Source organism: Talpa occidentalis, unplaced genomic scaffold, assembly GCF_014898055.3.
Source record: "Talpa occidentalis isolate TD23 unplaced genomic scaffold, MPIMG_talOcc4v2.1 talOcc4.7, whole genome shotgun sequence".
NCBI lineage: Eukaryota > Metazoa > Chordata > Mammalia > Eulipotyphla > Talpidae > Talpa > Talpa occidentalis.
Genome location: NW_023605083.1, coordinates 3,018,276 through 3,042,031, shown reverse-complemented (window position 1 = coordinate 3,042,031; position 23,756 = coordinate 3,018,276). Strand labels below are relative to the sequence as shown.

Here is a 23,756-nt window from a genome sequence, read left to right as displayed (position 1 = left end):
AATGCCCCAAAAGTTCCAGAGTTCCCAGGGCCCTGGGGAGATGCCAGGCCAGGGCGCCCTGCAGCCCAACACTCGCCCCGCAGAGCTCCGAGGTGGAGGCTTCTGGCGCGTGCGTCCTGCGGCCCGTCGTGTTCACCGCCCACACCCCCCTCTGGCTCCATCCGGCTTCCCAGTGAGCGGCCAGTGCTCGGACAGGCCCCAGGGCCTGCAGAGGACCCACAGCCCCAGGAACTTGACGCTGCAGCATTTCTATGAGCAGACTGGGCGGCCGAGGGACGCCGAGGGCCGGAGCTCCGGAGACGGCTCTGTGTGTCCACCCACGTCCTTTCCAAACAGTCAAGCCTGTTGTGCGCTCGCACAACAGCAAAGAATAATGGCGCCCGGGCCCTGTAACTGTCACGCCACACAGCACCGTGGTTCAGGGAGATCACACGGCTAACGCAGAGCATCAAGCCCGATGCCAGGACGTTCTCGACACGCGAGTTAGGTCCTTTGTGGGGCCGAGACCTTGAGGCAGCGGGAGGGAGCCCAAGTCTCAGCAAAGGGGTCTCCCCTCTTTGGTCCTGAGGAGCCAGGGCTGTAGGGTTGAGCTGGGGGAAGGTGAGGAGCTGGGGAGAACCCGGGGCCTTGCTAAGGCCAGCACAGGACTGGGGCCCGCCCGCCCCGGCGCCGGCAGCTGCCTGCCCAGCAGATGGCAGTGGTGTGCCGTGGCCGGGAGGCGGCCCGAGGGCCGGGCTGGCCCACCGAGGTGGAGCAGCTCCCGGTCAGCGCCGAGGCAGGGTGGCCGGAAGCGGGTCCTTCCAGGCCTGGGGCTGTCCTCGGCCACCACCGTAGGGAGTGACATTTGAAAGGCAGGTGAGGTCGAGTGGCCTCTGTCCACGGCGGGGTCTGCTGCCCGGAGGCGGGGCCCCCTCCCCCCAAGGCTGTCGTTTGTCCTGATTCCCTCGAGCCCTGCACATTCCAATACTTGGTACCCAGCACCTGCCGCTCTGGGCTCAGCGGCAGCCGCCGACGCCCCCAGCGCCCACAGGTCCCTGCCTGCCCCCTCCCTCTAGACTCGGGTCAACCCCTCCTGACCTGGAGCGACCAGTGGCGACACCACCCCCGCAGCACACGCTGGCCGCCTCGGCACCTCAGTCAGCCCTTTCAGGGGGACACGGCCTGGAGAGGCGGCCTTGCTGAGGTCTCAAAGCGAGGACGCGCTGAGGGGGAGCGCCCTGGGCTGTCCCCCAGCCCCATGACTCCCTATGTGGGGGCGCGGGTGGCAACAGGCCCCACCTCCTCCCGGCTCCAGAAGGCTGCGGGCGCGCGCAGCGTGGAGACCGGCGCCGCGGGGCGGGCAGGATATCTGTACTGCAGCTTCTTGATGAGCTCCTCGGGCGTGATGAAGGTCCGATAGGTGGTCAGGAAGGCCTCGCAGTACAACACCAGGTCTAGGGAGGAAGGACGGCTGAGCGTGCCTGCCGGGCGCGGCCCCCGCTGCCGGCATTTGCCAGCTCTGCTTAGGCGCCGTAGACAAAACCGCTACCCGGTGGCAGGACCCCGAAGCTAAGTCACGGGCCAAACCGTAGGTGGTGGGGCACGATGACGCCCATCTTGAGGCTTTCCACTTATCGCGAGCCCCGGGCAAAGGCCGCTGGGACGGGCGGGAGGGCACAGCAGGGCAGGAAGGCCAGGCCGCCGGGAAGGCACGCGGGCTGGCCGCTCCTGTCCAGCCTTCTGCTGGGAGGGGCTGGCTCTGGCTGGCGCGCCAACCTTTCCAGAACAGCCACCGCCGCGTTTAGGGGTTGCTGTGGGGCGGCCTCGACACTGGGGGAGAGAGGAGCGGAGGGCTCCCCGCGCAGGCCAGCCGTGCTGAGCGCGCCGGGCTCCCCTCAGGAGTCGTCTGCTCCCGCTGAGGGCGTGACCCACGGCGACAGGCGAGCGGATGCAGGCGCCCTGCCCACGCCCTCGCCCGCTTCTCCGGCTGAGCAGCACCGGCGTGGCGAGGGGCACAGCCCTGGATCCCCGCAGCACCGCCCGCCGCCGGCTGGGGTCCACGGGTGCGGGGGGGCAGCCCCTGCTGGAGTCACAGCAGGACCCCCGGGGCTCAGGCTGCTGGACCACCCCCCGCTCACGGCTGAGTTTGGGTTTTTCTCCTGAGAGAGGCGGGCAAGGACCAGCTGACGTTTTCCCCAGCACGGAGGCCAGGGACGCCCCCGCCTCACCACCCGGCCAGGCCTGGACTCCGGATCCTTGGAATCTCGCTCCTTCCCGTAACTGAACGCAGCCACCGAGTTCTCGGGCTGCCTTGCCCCGGGGTCCCTCTGCACCCTCTGGCCACCTGCCGGCCTTGGGCCCCTTGTGCAGCCAGAATGTGAACCCCTCCCCGGCCGGGCGTGGAAGAGGGCGACGGCAGGGAGTCAGGCCAGGGTGGGGCCCAGTGGACGTTCGGGCCTGCGCCTCCCCGCGGCCTCTCTGCTGGGCACGGAGGGCCCTTTGATAGGGCATCGGCGGCCCCCGAAGCCTGGACTCCAACTCCGGGACAGGCTCGGCCCCGCGCGGAAGGAAGCCAGAGGGCAAAGCTGGCTCGGGACTGGGTTTGTGGGAGCCAAGTCCTCTCTGCCTCTGTTCTTCAAGTTTTCTGCAATGTAAATATTTTTGTACTTCCTGCATAATTTAGAAATTCCCAGAACCGCTCTCTGTCACGAGCTTTGGGAAATCTGCCGTGGAAACACGGGGAGGACGTTGTTTACAGAAATGAAATTGGGGGGTCACGGCTTCAAGGGTGGGTGATGCCCTCCCCTCCCCGCTTTGCCTTAATGTGTCTGTGACATCGTCTTTTTAATAATTAAAAAAAAAAAATGCACCAAGGAGCATGGGGTGAGGCCAGGCCCGGCCCGCCCCGGCCTGCTGGCACCTCCTCCCCTCTCTGCCCGGACACAGCCTCGCGCTAGGAGGGCCCAGAAACTCCACTGCACCCCACGCCGCTGCTCCGGGTGCCCAGCCTGCGCCTGACGATGCGGGGAGGTGCGCAGGGACACGCCTAGCCTGACCAACAGAGGACACGACCGAGCGCCAGGAGGCAGAGGTCACCTGCCCCCCAGCCTGAGCGCCAGCGCACGGAAGCCTCGAGAGGGCTGCGGTACCTTTCCTGTCGGTCTCGGTCGCGTGGACCAGCAGGATGTCCCCGGATCCTCCTCGCACATCCGGCCCGTCATCGCCCTGCAGTGACAACAGCAGAGGCGGCCTGAGCAGAATGCAGGAGGCCGGAGCCACGGGGGCTGAGATGGCGGAGACCCCAGGATCCCACCCCTGCTCCCCTCAGCCTGGCTGTGCCACCGAGGCGGGGCAGGCCCACCCAGCTGCCAGGACAGGTGCAGAACTCATCTGGGGCGGGTGGTTTGGGAGCCTCCTGGCACCGCAGGCATGAGGGCCTGGAGCTGGTGCCATTCCACCTCGCCCCCTCCATAGCCCACGGGTCTCGCGGGGGGGTCCCCACAGGGAGCAGGAGGACCACCTCCTCCTCCCGCAGGGCGACGCAAGGAGCAGCACCATGTCCCAGTACACGCCCGTTCTCGAAACAGCAGCGAGCTGCGCGCGCATGAAGCCAGTTCCCAGCATGGAACGCCCGCCAAGCTGAAGTCTGACTTCCAGGTGGCAGAGCCTTTGACCCACGAACAAGCCTGTGGTCGAAAGCGCCATTGCCAGGGCTGGGGCAGGAGCCCAGGCCACACAGCCAAACTGGCCGGGGCCGCGGCACCCCAGGCCCCAGCAGGACGTGGGGGGTGGGAGATGCACCTGCCTCTGTGGAGCTTCCGTATCTCACCCCTGACTCCAGAGTTCTGGACACATCTCAGATTTCTAGCTATGAGTGGGGCAGCTGCGCCGTGACCTGCCAGAGTCGGGAGCCCACCTCTCTGCAGAGGAGCCCCCAGCCTCACCAGGTGCAGCTGTGCAGACGAGGTACCCACCGCTTGTCCCGCGCCTGGGTCCCTGGGTCGGAGCCCAGAAAACACATGGGGGCTGGGCCAGGGCCACCTCACTAAGCCAGTCCTGTTCCTGGAGTCGCCTGGCAGAGGGAGGTGAGAGCTCTCTCTGGCCAGCACCTCTGTGCCAGGTGGGTGCTGCTGTGGCCCCCAATAAGCAGGGCTCAGGTGGAGACGCCCGTGCTGAGAGCCTCCCCTCTGACCTGCACTCACAGCACCTCCCACCCCGTCACAGGGCATAGAGCTGCTGTGTAACTTGCCAAGATCACACTGGAACAAGTGTCAGCCGGGGGGACAGGCCCTTTCTCCAGCTCTCACCCGCCTGCCCAGCACCATTCTAGCTGCGGGCCCCAACGGAGGCGGCACCTCTGGTGTCTCTGTGGCCACACGCTCCCCTGGGCCCCCTCGCCCCCTGTGCCGGCCAGCGGCTGCACCGCCAAGCCCATGATGCCCTCACCTCCTGCTTGAGTGTCAGTCTGGCCATAATTTCCTCATGGTCGATGAGGGTCAGCTCATCCACTTCCTCTCCTGACTGAGCCGACTCCAGAGCATCTGGTGACTGTGGGGCCCTGGAGGGAGAAGTGGTTTGTGTTGCAAGTGTCAAGCAGGCCGCAGGGTCTGTGGCACCCACGGGCTGAGGAAGTGCGCCCTGAGCCAGCTGCCCCGAGGCCTGCGCCCACCCTCCCCTGGGGCCCAAGCTGGGTCTCCAGCTCTGCTGCTGGTGAGCGTGCAGCCCTGGGGCACTTCCTGCGCTCGCTGGACGCGCCCTCTGTAAGCGATCAAGAGGCATCTGGTGGGCTATTTAAATAAGCTGGGGGTCTCATCCCGTGTGCCAAGGGCCCTGCACGAATGTCCAGCTCCAGGGGCAGGTGGGATGGGAGATCTTAACATCTTTCCTCCATGGGACTGAGGACAGGCATGAACCAGGCAGACCAGACCTTGACTGCGGTGCCAGGTCTAACTGGACAGATGGACAGAGGCTAAAACAAAAAGGCCCTCTGAGGGCCAGACAGACACCCTGTGGCCAGAAGTGCTGCGCAGAAGTCTGCTGGTGACGGGAGAGAAGAGGGAGAAGTGCCCGGCGGCAGGAACACGTGGGGCAGCTGGGTTCTCCAGGTCCGGGTGTCTGGAGGGTACCGGCCCTGGCCCCAGGCCCCGGGCACCCCACATTCCTGTCTTATTCTCCCGATTCCCACTGTGGCCCCTGCGAGGTGCTGCTGGCCTGTGCTGCACCCAGGACCCTGGAGGCGCTGAACAGGGAGGGGTGTGGCCCCCGGCCCCTCAGGCCGCAGGGAGGCCTGTGTGGAGGGGTGGGTGCTCTGTGGCACGTGCGCTTCGGCAGATCCCCCCACGCCCCCGGCCCTGCGCGTCTGACGGCTCCTGTCGGGAAACGTCCCAAGAGATGAAGGACGAGGAACTGACATGAAGACTGGCTGCTGATGCTGCTGGCAGAGCAAAGCCCGCCAGCTCCGGGGGAAGTTTCTGGGGGAATTGTGGGGCTGGAGCATGGCTGGGAGACCTGAGGACGCGTGGAACTCACGTAAGCAGGCTTTCAAAATCTCTCTGGGGGCACGCGGAGCACGCAGGGCTGAGCGTGAGATCGGAGAGTCACTTCCAGATGCATCAGCAGCACGAGACACATGTCACGCCCAGAGCCAGATGGCTGCTGGGGAGGGAGCTCCGGGCTCCCTCACTGCACCAGCCCGGGCAAGGCCCCAGAGGGCAGGCCCATTGCAGGCAGCAGTGAGGTGGATTCCTGCCCGTGGAAGCCAGGGCCTCTGAGGGGGGCTATTCACGACATCTCCTGTTTCCCTGCACTTCCCCGCCCTCTACCCTGAGCAGGCATCACTTCCAGAACAGAACAAAGGAAAGTGCACACACGTGTCCCCAAGGCCTGACGCAGGGGCAGCTCACCCAGGGGACGCGCGGCTTCCCGTGGTCATGGCCTACCTGTCCCCGCCGTCTCTGCTTTCCTTCCCAGGGGTGCCCCCGGCCGACGAGGGGTCTCTGCAAGGTCCGTCTTTCATAGCCGGTGACTCCTGGAAAGAGAAGCCGGCGCTGGTTGTGAGAGGTGCCCCACGCAGCTGAGCTGTCTTCCCTGGCTTGCTGCTGCACAAGTCCCCACAGAGCACAGGCTGGCCACCAGGGACACGGCAGTCAGGGACAGGAAGTACAGGCCCTCCCCTGGAAGCCCCGCTGCTCTTAACATTTCTCTGCTGCCAACTAGACGGAGCCATCCAATTGTTTCCTGTACGAAATGACTGCCCACTGCCCCCACTCAGCAGTGCCCAGCGGGGCCGCATGCCACCTCATTGGCGTGGCCGAGACCGTGTGGGAGCAGGCCCATCACCAGCACCAGGCCAGCACCGGGCCAGCACCATCACCAGCACTGGGCCAGCAGGCCGCAGGGCCTGGACACACCCCAGGTGCGGCCCTGGGCCGGCACCTCCGCTGACTTCTCAGGTAGAGACAACCCGAGCTCTGCTCACGCCCCCAGCGACAGCTCCGTGGGGCCTTGGCTGCCCGGGCGCACGCTGCCTCCCACTGCTCCTGGGGACCCGAGCCCACCTTACTCAGGGACAACAGCGCCCTGGGAAGCCCATCCACCCGAGGCCAGTGAGAATGGCGGAGGATGACCCCCGCCAGGAGAGCGCCTCGGAGAGAAGTCCGCTCTAAGAGTGGACACTGATGGAGGTGGGCAGTGAGGGGAAGCCAGCAGTGGGCACAGATCGCCAGAGAGGACTGGTGAGGTGGCAACATCGGTGGCTCCAGGGGTTAAACCCCCTGGAGTGAGGGCGCGCCCGTGCGGATGGCTAAGATGGGTGGGGTGCCCATGGTGGGCAGTCCTAGTGGGACTGGCCACGCTCTCAACAGGCGGTGCCTTTTGAGCTGATCATGGGGAGGACAGAGTCCTCCCGGCTCCTCCCTCGAGGGGCTGGTTCCACACAGGATGGGGTGCCTTTGAACTTGGGCACGACCAGCTGCGGCAGACCTCGGAACACCGTGTGCTCAGGGGTGCGTCTGCACCTCATCTGTCTGGAGCCGGGACAGCAGGCGGCACTGAGCTCCAGGAGGGAGGGTGTGAGGAAGCAGGGGTGCCTGCCAGACCCTCCAGCCACCCGGATGCTGTTTGTCTGGGTGAAGGGCCATGATGGGGAAGAGGCGGTGAGATGAACCCACGCTGGGAGAGGGGGTAGAAACCCCAGTGACCTGACAGGCCACGCCAGGCTGCTCCCGAATCCCACAGCACCCGTCTGGCCAGGCCGAGGCGCCAGGCATGGATGTCCAAGCCAAGGCAGCCTCCACGCAGGCCCCTCCTCCACCGCTGAGCGTGCTGGGCTGACGCGGGCGAGGCTGCGGGCTGGTCTGCGGGTGACGGGGCTCAGCCAAGAAGCAGCAGGGGCCCGACGCCTGCCAGGCCAGCCGCATGCACGAGGCAGCCCGAGGTTACTTACTCCTCGAGAGACAGCCAGCTCCTCGCCGCCCTGGCCAGAGGAGTACAGACTGACGTATTCGCCCTCGCCAGCGCCCTCGCTGGCGTGTTCTCTCTGGGGAGACAGGATGAGAGGAGACGCGCGTGTGACGGGCCTCCAGCCAGTGCTGGTGGACGCTCCCCTCACGACAGGGAGGATGGTGCCAGCTGCACCCCATTCTCCTGCGTCAAAACCACTTTGGCCTCCTTTGCCTCTGTTCACGGGACCCCACGTTCCTGCTGGATCTTCTCAAGGATGTTAAAGGCCATGCAAGCCTTCCTGGGAGAATCCTGTCTCCTCCTCTGTTGGAGTGGGGACAGCGGGGGTCCCCGTGCGGAGGCGACTGCCAGGCAGGGAAGAAGCAGCCCCCACGACACCATGGCACACTGCAGCTGGCCCCCACATGGCCTCTGACTCTGCTCTGCCGGCCCATGTCCATGCCAGATTGCGGGCCCCGTGCCTAGCGAAGTGCTGGCTATGCCTGCGGCCCAGGATGCAGGCGCGCACTGCGGCCGGGCCCAGGGAGTGGCCTGCGCTTTCTCTGAAAGTCACCTAACCAGAGCACGCTGTAGCAGCACGCTGTGCCGCATGCATAGTGACGGCCTGTCCCGTGGTCACACGGTGATGGCCTGTCCCCATGGAAACATGGTGACAGCCTGTCCCCATGGATACAGTGACGGCCTGTCTCCATGGTCACACATACAGCGACAGCTCGTCTCCATGGTAACACGCTGACAGCCCGAGCCCTGGTTATGGGGCCTCTGTGCAGAAGGTCCAGCTTCTGACCTGTGACCGGCCAAAGCTGGATGGCTGGTGGGGATCAGGAGACGCCACCGCAGCGCCTGGCTTTCTCGGAACGTGCGGCCCACGGGGGCGGGGGGGGGGTTCTCACCGAAGGCGTCTGGGGCGAGTCAGAGAGAGAGGTTTCGGGAGGACGGCGGACAGCGTGCCCGTGAGCGGCGCGCTCCTGAGGAGCGGGAGGAGGCCCGTCCACGGTGCCGGGAGGCGGGCCGGTGGTCGGCGCCGCCAGCTCAGAGCTCTGGGACTGGCGGACAGGCAGGAAGTGTGGAGAGGAAGAGGAGGTAGGCGGAAGGAAAGGCTGAACGGAAGCGTGGTTGTGAGGCACGAAGTCCTGGGAGAAGGACCTGAACACAGACTTGCACTGCGGAGAGCGAGAACGAGAGACGAGGAGACAGACAGAACAGGTGGTTAGAGCAGCACGGCCGGGCGACGGGCCGTCCACGGGAACGCCCAGGAGGCCCACGGTCAGGCCCAGGCGACCCCGTCCTCCTCAGACCCGAGGACCCTCCCGGCCCATCCTCCCTGCAGACCGGCGCCGGCCTCCGAGCCTCAGCAGCGCAGGGGCCCCAAGGGAGAGAGCCCCCGCGTGCCTGTCGCTCAGCGCCCGAGCCAGGCCCCACGCCCGGCCAGCAACGGGCCACCTCTAGTCGCGCTACCTGGAGGAAGCAGGCTGTTCAGTGGGCCCTGGCTGACGGTGCGGGCGGCTGGCCCTCACTGCGGGCGCCTTTTGGGAAGACAGCGGGACGGTAATTGCTAAGAGGGCACATTCTTGAGTCACACAGCCCTGGGCTCCAGGCTCCCCTTTCTACCGTGTGATCCTGCGTGAAGCATTTAAGTTCCTGTGCCTCAGTTTTTTCGCCTTCCAGACACAGACAGAGACAGCAGCACTGCTCTCACCGAGCCCGCGTGGACTTCAAGGGCGGACACCTCTGACCCGAGTCAGGGCTGACACGCAACAGGCATTCCGTCCGGGTCATCTGTCGTCCCTGAACTCCCCAAATACCAGCCCACTGGCTGCTCTGAGCAGAGCGGGGCACCTGACAGGCTCCCAGCACTGGCTGCGCACCGAGTGCCGGGGCACGCGGGCACCCACGCGGGAGACGACCCGCCACCACAAGTCGCCCAAGTGCCTAGAAAAACGGCTGCTCACAGCAGCCTGGGGTCTGGGAGGCAGCAAAGCCTCCTCCACTGTCCGGCACCTCAGGTGGAGTGCTGACTGGGGTGTGGGGGCCTGGGGACACCGCAAGGGTGTGGGCTGTGGAGGGAACGGCAGCCTCCAGGAGGAAGGAAGGAGGTGGCCTGCACCCCCGCCCCCCCCCACCCCCGCCCTGGGGCCCCGCCAGCCCCCGGCCTGAGACCAGCCTGGAATGCCAGCTATGCAGTCAGCTGGGACAAGAGCCAGGGTGGGGGACCCGGAGGGCGGCGGGTGGAGGGCTGCTCTCCTGCCCCACTCGCGCCCTTGGCGCCCCGCGGCTGTGCAGAGGCTGAGGGTTGTCACCACACTATTGCCAATGGGCCCCGTCTCTCCTGATGCTCCAGAGAAGTATTTCCAGGCCCTCGAAGACCATATTTGTTCATACGGGCAAGGAGAAAGGCAGGGCGGGCCGTGGACACAAACACTGCCTCACCACCGCCAGGAGCTTATTTTAGGACTGGCGGGTGCCCGGCTTTGCTCCTGGCGGAGACTGTGACCACAACAGGGGTTGGTATTTATAGCCAGAGGGACTGCTGGTCTGAAGACTTGCAACACGAGGGGCTACCGTCGGGAGCCCTGCAGGCCCAGGCCTATCAGAGTAAGGGCCTGTGACGGAAAGCAGTTGGGGGGCTGGCCCCTAACCTCAGTCCTGACCACCCAGCCAGCCAGAGGTCAGGGCAGGAGGCTCGGAGGACGAGCACGAGGGCCCAGCCCTTTCCGCTTCTCAGATGTGGGGTCTGATGAACCATGACCCCTCAGAGCAAAGCTGGAGAGGCAGGCGGGAGGCTGCGGCTAGAAGGTGGCGTGGGAAGGCCCACATCACCCTCAGACTGCCTTTTCTGGGCAGGTCCAGGCCCCCGCCACGCACCCCTAGCTCATGCCTGCTAGTTTCACACAGGGTCTGGGCGAGGGCTCTGTGATGGCCAGCACGCCAGGCAGTGAGCAGGGGGTGAGGGACAAGCTGGGAGGCACAGGAGGTGGCCAAGCCACCCGAAGGGGCCGGCCCCAGACCTCGCTGGCCCTGACAGTCATGGTGGGCGTCCCAAGGATGGCTCCGTGTCACGCTGGTAGGAAAGCAGATCTTTAAATGAAAATCTCCAGTTCTGCTATAATAGGACAGACGTTCCACACAATTCCTTTGACTCTGAGGGACCTGGGAGCCGGGGAAGGCAGGTGGGGGCCAGCGTAGGTCATGCCACAGGCCAAAGGACCCCGGGGGCACTGGCTGCCCCACAGCGACGGAGGCCACGTCCTGGGGCTCACAGCTCGGCCAAGCCCGGGGCAGAACTTGGTGTTGGGGGAAGTGTTGGGGCTGTGCCAGAGGCGAGCTGTTGGGGTGCACTGGGCTCAGGCACGGTGAAGACCCCATGTCTCAGACGCCACTTAGCAAAGCTGAGGAGCCATGAGAGCTGCCTCCAGGCCTCGCTTCCTCTCTCACTGAGACACCGCACCCCGGGCTGCTGTCCTGGACGCTGAGTCTGGCTCTCTGCTGCGGCCCACACCCTCAGAGTCACTGGGGGTCTCCTGCAGAGAAGCAGTCTCAGGGGTCCTCAGAGCTGGCCACCAGCACGTACGCCACCCCAGCAGATGAGCGGGAGGCGCGGCTTCTGGCTCCAAGCGCTGTCCCAGTTAGCTGTATCTTCTGCCCTAATTTAGGCCCAGAGGCAACTTCCTTTTTTCATGCCCTTGTGTTTTCACGACAGTGTTCTATAAAATGTCAAACTGTGACTTTCCAGAGTGGAGTGGAGGACACCACGGAGGCCCCGGTTGCCAGCACGCGCAGAGGCCTGTTCGGGCCTGCAGCTCCTGCGACCAGCCTTCCTGCCCAGCCGCCCAGCGCTCAGCATTTTCTTATTTACTGACAATCAGCCGTTGAGAAGTGCCCTCCCAATGCTGGGTTGTTCACGATGGGGATCTGGAGCTCTAACTTGACCCTGGGCAAATGGTGTAGCTTGTTTGTCCTGCATTCTCCACCTCTAAACGGGGGTCAACGCTCCATCCAGGGCAGTAGAAAGGGGCCCTGGAAGGTGGACTGGCAGTGTGGCCTCGACGTGACCATTGCTTGCATGGCCAGCACCCTGGAGCTTGTCACGGAGGCCCCTCCTGGGGATGGTCTGGGTGGAATCACAGCACCTCGCAGGGGCCCCCACACAGCCTGTGTCCACAGCAGGCCACGCAGCTCACCCAGAAAACTCTCAGGCCTGCTTTGTATGCCCCCGAGGGCCTTAGAAACCTGGGTGGGGGCTGGCCTGGGCCACCTCCTCTGTCGGGTGTGTCCAGGCCCAGGGTGGGACTGAATGTGACTTCACACTTTAGAGGTAGTGCTGGCCCACAGCCCCGGGGTCTTTTAGCAAGGGCAGAAGAGCAGCCGGGTATCCATCAAAGCCTACTGGGCCCTGCAGACAGGAGCTGCCTGAGTCCTGGGCCAGCCAGCCAGCAGCCAGAAGCTCTTTGTCAGTGGAGAAGGAAAATGAGGAAGGGATCGGATTCTTGGCCGTAGCCCGGGACCAGAGCGGGTGATTCACATGACAGAGTGGCTGTGATGGGACGAGTCGCAGCAGGTTGTTCTGATGAAACGCGGGGTCAGGGAGGATGGTGTGACGGGGGCGGAGGGCCTCCTGGTGGCTGCTCATTGCTTCTGGGGGAACAAAGTCTCCCTGGTCAACGGCATGTCCCGGAGCGCCGACTCAGTGACGGCTGGTGCTGACTGTCACAGCAGGACACCCACCCCGCGGGGCGCTGTTACTGCAAGGCCTCTGACGGATGTGTCTGCGCGGTGTTACCTGTGACCTGTTTCTCTTTACTCCGCAGCGAAGGCTTAGAGGGCTGGGAGCTGCAGGTTCAGGTCCAGGGCCAAGCGGGGAGGGCTGGGGGTTGGAAGGGTGGGGGCGGGAGAGGGAAGTGCTGGGTGGGAGTGACCAGTCTGTGCCAGCAGAAGTGTTGGGGGTGGGGGCTGCCCCGAGCCCAGGAGCCCGAGGGAAGCGCTGGGCCTGGCCCCGCAGGGATAAGGTGTCTGGCCGTGGCAAGAGCAAGGCCCATGAGGAGCCACAGTGCTTGCCGGGGCAGGGAGGGAGGGAGGGTGTGGTGGGGCTGGAGGGAGCAGGTCAGCCCAGGGCCCGCCGTGGGGAGGCAATTATGTCACAGAGGGTGGTGTGCCCGTGGTGGGAGAAACAGGGGGCGGCAAGACGGGGGTTGGGGGGTGGCACGTGGAGCTCTGCGCCCTGGTCCCAGGGCCACTGCCTGGTGAGGAAACGCCACACTGGGGTCTGCAGGACACACTTGACTGCTAGGCCCTGAGGATGGGGAGGGTCGGTGTCCACAGGACACCGAGCTTGGGGCCACGTGAGCCATGCTGAGGCAGGAGGCCCAGGCCAAAGCCCCATGGGGACACGCACCTCGGAGAGAAGCCTCTGTCCCTGCGCCACGGGGCGTGGACACACCCTCATCCCTCACAGCGGAGAGCTCCGCTGGGCGCGAGGCTGCAGGAATGTGCAGGAAGGAGGGACAGATGAGTGCTGGGGCCGCAGTCCAGGCCCTCGGGGTGCCTGGAGACCCCCCCTCAGCTGGCTGGTGGCTGGAGGCGGGGCCTGAGGAGTGACAGAAGAGCCACGGCACCCGGGAGTGCAGCAGGTTGCTTCATGGCAAGAGGCCGCTTGACTTAACCCAGGAGTCCCAGGGTAAGGAAAGGTCTCGAGAGGGCTGCAGCGCCAGAACTCCGCGCGGGGTGGTAGGTACCCGTGACTGACAGCGGGCAGGAGAGGAGGCGCAGGGGATGGTCTGGGGGGCAGAAGAAGGGCAGTTCACATCAGCACCCGAGGGCGTGGCAGCCCACGGGGCTCAGAACAGGGAAGAAGCCGGGGAAGGGGCGTGAGAAGGAGGAGGCCATGGGGGCTCTGCATGGACAGGGAGGGGCCGGTGCTGGGGACCAGAGCTGGGGGGTGGCCACTGGCAGTGGGGGCACGTTTGGGCCCCGCTGGGTGAGAATGAGGTGTTGGGGCGCCACGTGGCTCCCCACTGCTCTCCTGCCACAGACACCTCCTTCTCCTAGGACAGGTCAGGCGTGCGCCCTGCGTCAGGCTGCTGCACGTCGGCACAGCTGCTCCAGTCTCCCAGCATCAAGGCCGGAGGGAATGGGGAGCGAGGAGCAGGGGACACTCCGAGGGCTGCCACTGTCGTCTTCCTTCGGTGCCTTTCAGGAAGTGTGAGAGGAGCTGTGGGGTTTGCCAGCGGTTGCACCGAGCGTGCCCCTTGGGATCTTCACTGCACTGCAGGCACAGGCCCAGGAGCAACGGGTGGGGATTCAGGAGCCCAGAGCTCCTGTCAGCTAATCTCAGATGTCAGTGGTGAAGACGGTGCCCAGGTCGTTACCACCAGGGTCACTTCTCTGGGTGTCAGCCTGTCAGACTAGACGTTCCAGACATTCAGGTCACTGCTGATGGCTCCTGAGGCTGCGGGGCTCTTCCAGTGACACAAAGCCCCGCTATTGCTCAGCCCCTGGGCTCCTGTGCGGGGCAGGGGCTGAAACACTGTTTCTGACACCTTAAGACTCCCCCGACGCCGGGCCTGCAGCCTGCTCACACCCGAACTAACGAGGACGCCCACAGATATTATTCTCGGGCTCTGCGGCCAACAGCCCAGCCCCCTGACGCTGCTCAAAGGAGCACTGTAGACTCTTGCAGGAGGACGCACACTAGCCTCCTGTTCACAGAGGGAAAAGCCAGTCAAGAGCTGGGTTGTCTCAAGGCCAAGTGTTGCAAGATTTGTGAACGGAGCTTCCAGAGGGCGTGCGGAGGACACAGAGGGTGTCTGTGTGGGCGCCAGGCGGGGCGGGCGCCGGGGCCTTCACAGCACATGCAGGGCTGCTGAGGGCTCGAGACGGCGAGGCCTCGCACCCCAAGGGAGATCGTGCTTCACAGTCCTCACGACAGGCACAGCCACTTGCCTGGGCACCAGGCAGCTCCCAAAGGTACAGACTGCGCGAGCCAGCTCGGAGGGCCCGAATAGTCCCCAAGTCAACCTCGTGGCTTATGGGGGGAGGAAAGGCCACCAGGGTCGAGTCGTCTGTCCAGTTCTCAGGGACAGTCAGAAGCAGAAACAACTAGAGCAAGGTCAAGAACAAGCAGCTTTCTATGCCTACTACCTGCCTGGCTGTGTCCTCTGATTTGACTTAATTTTCGCGTTCTTAAGACGAGAAGCGAGTAAGTGTATGATCCTAGCGGGAAGAAGACTCAAGGCAGAGGACAGGTGCCACCAGGCTCTAGCCGGCCGGGCGTGGAACCCAGTGTGGCTGCTCCGGGCATCTACCCTGCCACGCAGTGTCTCGGTGCGAGCAGGCTAGAGGCAGAAGGGAGGCTGTCAGTGCCCGGGACAGACCCGCGCCAGTGAGAGACACAGCCCAGCCCATGCCTGCTTCCAGCCTGGGTCCCCGAAAGCCCAGAGGTAAACTATTTCCCATTCTCCCTCCTGCACCCATGCTCCTCCACGAGCTGAGGGAGACACAGCTCTCGGGAGGCGGCTCCGTCCCCTCCGGCTGGGCCAGGCGGGGACTTACCAGCGAGGAAGGCACGGAAGGGGGCTGTGACGCCCCAGCCCAGGCCTCACACACCTCACACTCTCCCCTTTGCATCCTGGGAGCCCTGCCAGGTACCCCGGGAGCAAGCTGGGTCATGCAGTCCAGCCTGGGTCCCACTGCCATCAGCCACTTAGGCCCCCCACCCCCGGCCTAAGTCACGACAATGGCTGCTGCTGGTTTAAGTCACCAAGTGTTGGGGTGACTAGCTGCGCCATGAGAGCTGACTGACAGAACGCTCCTGTGTGACCCTGTCACAGCCCGCTGAGGCCTCCTCGCCTGGGCTTTGCTTCCCACACGAGGGACACCCCTCTGTAAACAGAGCACCTGCAGGGCCGACCCCAGGCCCAGTGGGAGAGCGAAAAAAAATTCCTGCCAGTTTCTGCCAAAGTGAGAACGTCTAGAGCGTGGCCACGGACACGGCCTCTTCCCGCCCCCTCCCCGCCTCCAGGGCCACAGAGAACCCGGGACAGACCCTCTCCTGCCCCTGCTGGGTCCAGTTGCGGGCAGGGCGGGCGCTGAGGGGAGGGCTGTGCCCGTGTTTCCCAGGAGGGAGCAGCAGGGAGCGACTCACCGAGGGCACGGCGCCGTGCCGGCCGAGAAAGGGGTTAGAGACGGACACAGTGATGCCCTGAGCGGCACTGCCGTCCTCGGGGGTGAAGGCCACTTTAGTTTGCTGGACACAGTAGGAGACAGAGGAGAAGGAAGAAGCAGCATAGGAGGCCTGCTGGGCAGAAGGACGAGAGAAGACGGGAGGAGGGAGAAGAGCGGAGAAGAGTCAGGCGCGCGTGGAGGCAGCTGTGCCCGGCACTCGGGTGGCTCCGCTCGGTTCAGGACCAAAGGCGCCTGCACGGCTCCCTGGACAAGAGGACGCCTGCTTTCACTTCCCGGGACAGATCAAGGAGCCAGCTCTGTACAGACGGTGTCCAGCGGACGCAGTGCGAAGGCGGCAGGCGGCCACGTGGGCTGGGCTCGCGCGCGGCTCCTCCGCCTATTTCAGGCCACAGGCCTCCCCTCCCCCGCCCCACCCGCAGGAGCAGAGCGAGTGCCACCCCCACAGGCCAGCAGCCGGGCCGCCTGGCTTGAGCCTGGGTCCGCCATGCGGGGCTTCTGTGGGTAAGGTGGGGTAACGGTGGGGAGAGCTGTGCGCACCTGGAACCACACACCACCCCCCACACACGGGCCTCCAGGCATGATCGCCAGCACCCGGTCGCTGTACACCAGGATGACACACTGGACAGAGAGCATGCTGGGTGCCCGTGGGGGTCAGGCTTGGTCCCCAGACCATCTGCTTCTCAGCCTCAGGCTACCCATGCGGGGCGACAGGGGTGCGGAGAGGTCAGTGGAGCTGCCTGGGCCCAGGGCTCTCGAGGGAGGGCTTGCTCGGCACTGGGCCCCTCACCACTACCCTGCTGTGGGCAGACGGCCAGAGCCCCTGGGTGCCCTGACCCCACATGTGCACATCTGGGATCTGCCCCAGGGTACCATTACAGCCTACATGCCCACGGCCAGCCGGTGGGCACCTACAGTCTGGGCTGGGCGTCCCAGGGCAGGCATGTGGGGCAGGGCCCTGAGCCAGAGCCTTGGCTCTCCTCTGCTCCACCAGGGGCCCCTTGACAGCTGGTATGGCGCAGCCCCTGGGCCCTGAATGTGGGGGGCCTTGGGACTCCTGGGGCCACGTAGGCGCCACACACCCGCTGTGCCCAGGCTGCTGTGGGGCTAATCAGGGGCCTCTATCCTTCAGCGGACAGTGTCCTCCCAGGAATGCCAGGGCACCATCACATCCTGAGAAATGGCCCGACTGCCACCTTGGCCTCCTGTCTGTTTAAAACGCTGCCAGGCTGGTGAGCAGCAGTTGAGCAAAACAAGCTGCTCTGGAAGAGTAAAGAATGGCCGCTGGGGGCCCTGGAGGGTGCCCGGCTCAGGCCGGGTTCGCGAGGAAACTGGCGGCACAAAGCAAGACTTGGCGGCACAGGGCAGACCTCCAGCACCCCTGGCGTCCGGCCGGGCAGCGTCATCCATGGGACGTCCACACAGGAGGTGTCTGAAGGAGGAGGGGCCGTGCCTGCAGCACAGAGCAGCTCTGTGTCCAGCCGCCCCGTGTCAATAGAGCCAGTTTCCACTGGGCAGGCCTGGCCGGGCCGATGCGGCCAGTCTCTAGGGTCAGCCGTTACGTGAATGAGTCCACGCAGACGGCTGCACAGACCAGGCCCTGTGCTCTGGGGAGCCCCGCCCTCGGGGAGTCTGCACTGGAGCCAAAGGAGAGACGAGACTACAGGGACTGTCAGCAGAGAACGTGACCATTCTGAGCGCAAGCCAGTCCCAGCTGCGTGGGAAAGCGAGGCACCAGCACCCCAGGGTAGCGACAAGGCGGCGCAGGCGGTGGAAGGGAGAGCGCCCAGGTGGGGGAGGGCGAGCCGACAGCTGAGGATCTGGGGTCCCAGAGACCTGTGGGGTCAGGCCGCTGTCCGGGGTGGCAGTGCAGACGGAGGGGAGAGGGGCTGCTTACCAGCTGGCGCTGCTTCGGGGGCAGGGCGGGAGGCGGGGCCAGCTCCTGCGGGCCATCTGCGCTGCTGAAGGAGTCCGTGATGCCATACACCTCCATGAGCCTCCTGTTCTTCTTCTGGTAGACGTGCTCGCTCTGCGGCGTCTGGTAGAACACAGAGGGCTGTGGCTCCGAGTAGTCCTCCAGCAGCTGCATGTAGGCCAGCACTGCGGGCGACAGAGGGGCAGGGTGGCAGGCCCAGCGTCACGGGTGCAGGGCTGGAAGCACCCCCTAGAAGCCCCCATTCTCACAGCCATCAGGGCATGTTCCCCAGAAAGCACGAGAAAGTGGTACTACCCCTCTCCCAGGTGCCCAAGGGAGATGGCTGCAGCACCCTCAGGGACGGACGAGGGCAAGGGTGAGGCACTCGAACACGGCACAGGCGTCCTTGCCTCTCTGCCACTGGGTCCTGCTTGCCACCCACAGGAGCTGCCTGGCCCACACGTGGGGGTGACTAACACCTGCTGAAAGCTGCAGGCCCTAAACATCAAAGGGCTGCCATGCTGTTGGCTGAGGGTGGCTCCCCGAGGCGAGGTGCAGCCCCTGCAGAAGGCTCACGCCCCTCGCCAGCCCTAAGAGCTGGAAGGGTGGCCCCCACTCCACTGCCAATGTCAAGCACGGGTGCCAGAAGCCTGGGCCTATCCCATGAGACCATGCGGCCGCCGGTGAGAGTGTTCAGCGCTCAGCTCTGAGCACCACCACTCCGAGTTCCAAGGTGACTGTGGACAGCCGTGGCAGCAGCTTACTGTGTGTTGTTTTAAATTTATTTATGCATACAAGAACTGGGTGCAGGCCAGAGGTGTGGGGGTATGTGAGAGGACTCATCAGAGCCAGAGCGGGGAACAGAACAGGCAGAATGACTGAAACACACTGCTGAGGGGAGCAGCGGGGAGACAGGAGAGGTCTGCCGCGCCATGTGGGTCAGCACCTGGCCGGGACAGAACTCAGGCCACAGTGGCTGGCGATTGCACGATAGTGCTGAGACTTAACCCTTGCGCCCCCAGGGAGGCCCATAAGCTTACTGTGTTTGTTTTTCTTCTCTGGTAGAGGAGGCGGTTTTTCTGGGTCCCCTATTGACTCAGGAACAGTGAAATCTCCTACGAATTCGACAGCGGTGGAGGATGCTGTGTGCTGAAAGGGGAGGACGGCGGCGAAGGGCATGAAGGTGCCGGCCTGGACGGCGGCCTGGGGCTGGAGGTCCTCCTCGGAGATGTTGTCGTACTGGGAGGGGTGCCGCTCGTAGGACACCCTGCAGCCCGGGCCGTCTGCGGCCTGCGAGGGTGCGCTCCTGCGCTTCTTCTCGGGGAGGGCGGGTGGCAGGTCCGTCTGCGGGGCGGAGGGCCCCTCCGGTGGGGGCAGCTGCTGGGCAACTGGAAAGGATGGCCAAGAAATGGAGACCCAGCCTCCCCCAGGGACTCCGGCAGCGGGCTGAGGTCACAGGCCACCGGCTGAGGTAGCTGGTCCGCGGCGGAGAGGTCCTGCTGAAGGAACTCGTAGTCGGGGTCGTAATGCTCTGCACCAAGCGGAAAGACGGCCGTCAGCCGGGGCCTTGCAGAGAGACACCCCGCCGCCCGCTGCCCCTGCCCGCCCCAGCCCCCTGGCCCCCCTGTACCCCACTGGCTCCACGCTCTCCCTGCCACGAAACTGCAACCGGATGGGACTATTCTTTGTTTCTTACTTTTTTAAAAAAAAGTAAAAAATTTCTTACTTAAAAAAAAAAAATCACCCACAATCCCATAATCTATCATCTGTTTGCAATTTGATGCATCTCTATAAACATCCTCTCCCCACCTTTGACTCTGCTTTTAACCCATCTGAGAAAACCGCCCCCACGGCCGTGGCCCGTGCGGTCAATCAGCAGGCACTAGGATTGAGTGGCTGCGCACGATCCCCCCAGGGGAGCGGCCACGACCAGCTGACCCCGCTGCCGATCAGGCTGTCTCAGGCGCCTCGCTTCTGGCGGGAAGAGGCTGCGCTGTCGGCCTCCCAGACGCTCTTAAGACGGACTCCGAGCCTCGAGGGCTCGAGGGCTGTCAGGGGCCTTCTGTCCACCCTGGCCTGCTGTGCACTGCCCCCCATATGGCATCAGCCCACACACGGTCAGCGTCCACGGCCGCTGGCTCCCCCACCCCCTGTCTGGAGTGGCCAGGGCTCCCCCTTAGCTCTGAGCGTGGAAGGCTCTTAATGCGGGTGAAGGGCCATGGCTCCTGCCTGGCCTCACACTGTCATCTCACCTAAACATGCCCCCAGAGAGACAGATACTGGCACCCGCACTTTGCAGGTGAGGAAGCCAAGGGTCAGATTTTGAATAACTTGGCTGAGGTCACAGTGACCGGCAGCGGCTGGCGGGTGTTCTCTGGAATCTGGACCTGGGCCCTGGGGCCCACCAAGAAGGTGGGAAGGGATGGGACGGGTGGCGGCGGCCAGCTCACCTAGTGTTTCACAGCTTGTGTTGCGGGAGCACTGGCCGCTGTCCCTGTCCAGAGAGGACAGCTGCTCGTCCGACCGGCTGAGCTTGCCGATGCTGCTGCAGGGGGACAGGCGCGGCGACTCCCCGCCGTACGAGTGGCTGCCCCCTGACAGCCGCCTCTGTGCGTAACAGTCCACGTCGAAGTCCTTGTGCGGGGAGACAAAGCCCAAGTCACTTCCGGGACAACCGGCGGCAGAGCGCGGGGGCGGGCGGCGGTGTGTTTACGTAGGGAGGGAAACGTGCCAAACCCAGAAACGGCTGGAGAGGCCTGCCTGGGAGGTGGCCTCTGAGAAGCCCTCAGGAGCGAGTGCGGTGAGGGCGGCCTGGGGCTGGGCCCTGGCGCCCGGCCTCCCTGCCCCCACCCACGCGGAGCCTCTGCCATCCTCAGGGAGAAGAAGTCCGAGGGCTTCGCCTCCCCTGCAGGAGATGCTCTCGCGCCCCAATGCCAGGACACACCGCCCTGGGCTCCTCCACCTTCAGGAGTCACCCCCCACACCCAGAGCCTCCCCTGGCTCTCCAGACGGGCTGCATTACCTGCCTATTGATCCCCACAGGCAGACTGGAGCCGCTGGTGGCTCGACTCATGGGGGCCACGACAGCCACCCGCGTGGGGGACGGGGCTGACTGTCTTTTCTTCGGTGGCAGTGCCGGTGGGGGGCTGCAACAGACCGGGACCCCAGTCAGACAGAGCACGAACAAAACTCTGAAGAGCCATTAGGGGGCTTCTGAGGGTGTGCTCCCACGAGGAGACGCTGCACCCTCGACTCCGGCCCACAACCCTCTGCCAAAATGAAAGCTATCAATGCCAAACAGCTACCACCAGAAAAATCCTGGTTTTCCTTCCCAGGGTGAATGGTGCCGCTGTCCTGGCTGAGCCTAACAGGCAGGCCGTGAGCCGGGCGTCGGCGGGGCCCGGGGCTCCCCGGCTCCTGTGAGCTGGGTGCAGGCGTCCTGGCTCCTGCCACGAGGCTCGGAGCTCTCGCCCTCCAGCTGCCCACACTCTGCCCACATGCGCATCTGCTCATCTGGCCACACCACCAATAAAGGAGCACTAGAGAGGCAGGCGTTACCTGTTGTCAACCACCCGGATGCCAGGTAATGGGGGCTTGGGGGGCGCCACCTCTTCATCCGCCACGTCCGGGGGCTCAGTGGGCTGCAACATGCCGGTGGTCTTGCTCAGAATCTCTCTCTCTCGATCTGTCAGGGGGAGCTCAGACTGGCTGCAGAATTGGAAAGAACTTGGGATTACACAGGACACAGGGTGAGAGGTAGGATGTGAGTGAGCGGCGAGGGGTGGGAGTCGGAGGTGGGGAGCTGGGCCCTCCACGCAGAGCACTGGACACCGAGTGCCGTGCCCCCCGGCAGAGAAGGGGTGCCCTGTCCAGTGGGAACACCTGGCCAAGTGTCCCCGCCTCTGCCCTCAGCTCCCTTGTTGGGGAAGGAAGCTCCCTGACCTCAGGCCTCTCGCTGCCCGGCTCAGGTCTACGTCCTGCGCGGGGCTGCAGTGGAAACCGCTGCAGGCTGAAGCTGCCTGCCCACCTTCTGGATAAGCAGGTGCTCCCCAGGCACGTGCCCACAGCCCAACCCCGTGGGTCCCACCACCTGCGAGGAAGCCGCTGGGGAGAGCACAGGTGCGGGTCGGCCACACCGGCCCACACATGGCCTGCGGCCTCCATGTTCTCAAGCTTGGACCCAAGGGCACCGCAGGCGCGGCCAGACCGCACTTACCCGTCGGGTTTGCAGGCTGGGGAGCTGGGCTTCGCGGGGCTCGTTGGAGACGGATGTCCCTGCTTCTCCACGGTCAGCCTGACCAGCTCCTACACCCCGGGGAGAGAAGCAGTGAGGCCCGAGGAAAGTCCCTCAGCGCTGGGTTTCTACGGGCTGGTCAGTCGCCCGCCCCTACTGCTAAGTCTCGCTTTTGCCTCGAGGTTCCCTGTGCTTGGCTTCGCTAATCTGCATGACTCCCCAACTTGCTTCCTGGCCTCTGCCTCCAAAAGCACCTTCCCAGCATGTCGAGAAGCCTCAAGCCACCGGGTACTTCCCCTGGGGGTGTGGACACGCCAGCCCCAATGTCTCCAGATGACGAAGGGCCTCACACGAAGCGCATTCCAGGAGGGCAGGTTCCCAGGTCATGGGGAAGAGCCCCTCAGTTCGCCAAAGCCCTGAGGACGCTGCCTGCTCACCACCCACCTCTGGCTTTGAGGGGGCGGTTCCCTCAGGGAGCTGGCCGCCTGGCAGCAGTGGCGCCCGGCTGGGATCTTGGTCAATGAACAGAAAGTTAAAGGCATGTTGCCCAGCAGAAAGGTGAGTTTGGAACTCACTTCTAAACAAATGTTTGTTTTCTTGAAATGGGGGAGGGAAAAAGCGGCGATCAGGGCCCGTCTGAGGGCACGTGCATGCCTGACCATCACACTTGCCACCCAGGGATGAGGGGGCTCCTTCCGGAGGAACCCCCCTTTACTTCTGTTTATTAGGTGGCTTTTGCCTGGATTATGAGGTGCTGGAGCTGCCCGGCCTGTGCTCCTCTGCGCCCTCTCCCTGATCAATAGCTCAGGGCGTGAAGTCCAGCCCCTTGAAGCACACAGTTCCACGGTTTTCAGTTTGTGTGCAAAGCTGTGCGGCCCTCAACACAATCAGCGTCAGGACATGTCAGCACCCCTGAAAGAAACTGGGCCTCCCTGGTGGCGCAGGGGTTAAGTCTCAGCACTGTCAAGCAATCAGCAGCCACTGTGGCCTGAGTTTGATCCCTGGCCAGGGAGGTGACCCACATGGCGCAGCAGACCTCTCCCGTCTCCCCGCTGCTCCCCTCAGCAGTAGATTTCAGTCGATCCACCTGTTCTGCTCCCCACTCTGTCTCTGGTGAGTCCTCTTAGCCCCCACACCTCTGGCTTGCACCCCAGTTCTAGTATGCATAAATAAATAAAAATAAATCTTTAAAACACACAACTGAAGGCAGTTTTCACACAACCAGATCCAGCATCTATTCTGGAAGCAACGTGGAGAGGTGAGGGCCCCAAAAAGGGTGCTGGAGAAAACGGGTGAGCCCGCGAGGGCTTTCCTGTGGTCACTGCAGCAAGGTAGCTGGAGTTGGACGGGAGGGAGGGGAGAGGCAGGTGAACGGGCAGCCCCACCTGCCCAGTGTGGGCACGAGGCAGCGGCTCCCATGTTCCCGCCACAGGCCACACGGAGGAGCACCTGGGCATCAGAGGGAGCCGAGGCCAGACAAGGTGCCTGGAAGGCCACGTCCACGCCTCACAAACAGGGCCAGAGGAGCAGACAGAAGTCTGCAAACTTGCATTTGCTGAGGCGGGGGAAAATTCCACGAATTCTTCATTGACTCATAAACAATTATAATTAGAATGTCGTCTCTCTGGAGAGGCAGCTGCACGAATTCCACCAATGAGCGATGGCAGCGGGACACGGAATGACAGGCACACGTGTGCGAGCGTGCACCCAGATTCCAGGGCCACGTCACCACCGCCAGGGCGCAGGCCCAGCTTGGGAGAGCGCGCCAGGGCCCCCGCTTTCTGCGTTCCAAACAGCCCCGGCACAAACACCAGCCAGAAGGGCTTCCGTTTCAACTTGCCCTCCCATCACTGACAGAGGAGAACCCTCCGAAAGCGCCCAGAGCAGACAGCTGCACCCACATCTCGCCCCTGCGCCCAGAGCAGACGGGCCCCAGAGCCTGGCCCTCACTGGGGCAGAATTCGCGACAATCTTCTTGACCTCTTGGGG

At 64.4% G+C, this 23,756-nt stretch overlaps 1 protein-coding gene across 1 annotated transcript in view; it reads right to left on the bottom strand.

Moving 5' to 3' along the window:
* Nucleotides 1-23,756, bottom strand: part of RAPGEF1 (Rap guanine nucleotide exchange factor 1) — an 88,402-nt gene that overhangs the window by 6,415 nt on the left and 58,231 nt on the right. The window contains 13 exon segments of the mRNA XM_054689201.1: nucleotides 1,349-1,433; nucleotides 3,129-3,204; nucleotides 4,426-4,537; nucleotides 5,919-6,007; nucleotides 8,334-8,603; nucleotides 15,581-15,730; nucleotides 17,516-17,718; nucleotides 18,574-18,909; nucleotides 18,912-19,064; nucleotides 19,984-20,167; nucleotides 20,556-20,679; nucleotides 21,092-21,241; nucleotides 21,750-21,838. Of these exon segments, the coding sequence (XP_054545176.1) occupies nucleotides 1,349-1,433; nucleotides 3,129-3,204; nucleotides 4,426-4,537; nucleotides 5,919-6,007; nucleotides 8,334-8,603; nucleotides 15,581-15,730; nucleotides 17,516-17,718; nucleotides 18,574-18,909; nucleotides 18,912-19,064; nucleotides 19,984-20,167; nucleotides 20,556-20,679; nucleotides 21,092-21,241; nucleotides 21,750-21,838 (2,021 nt within the window).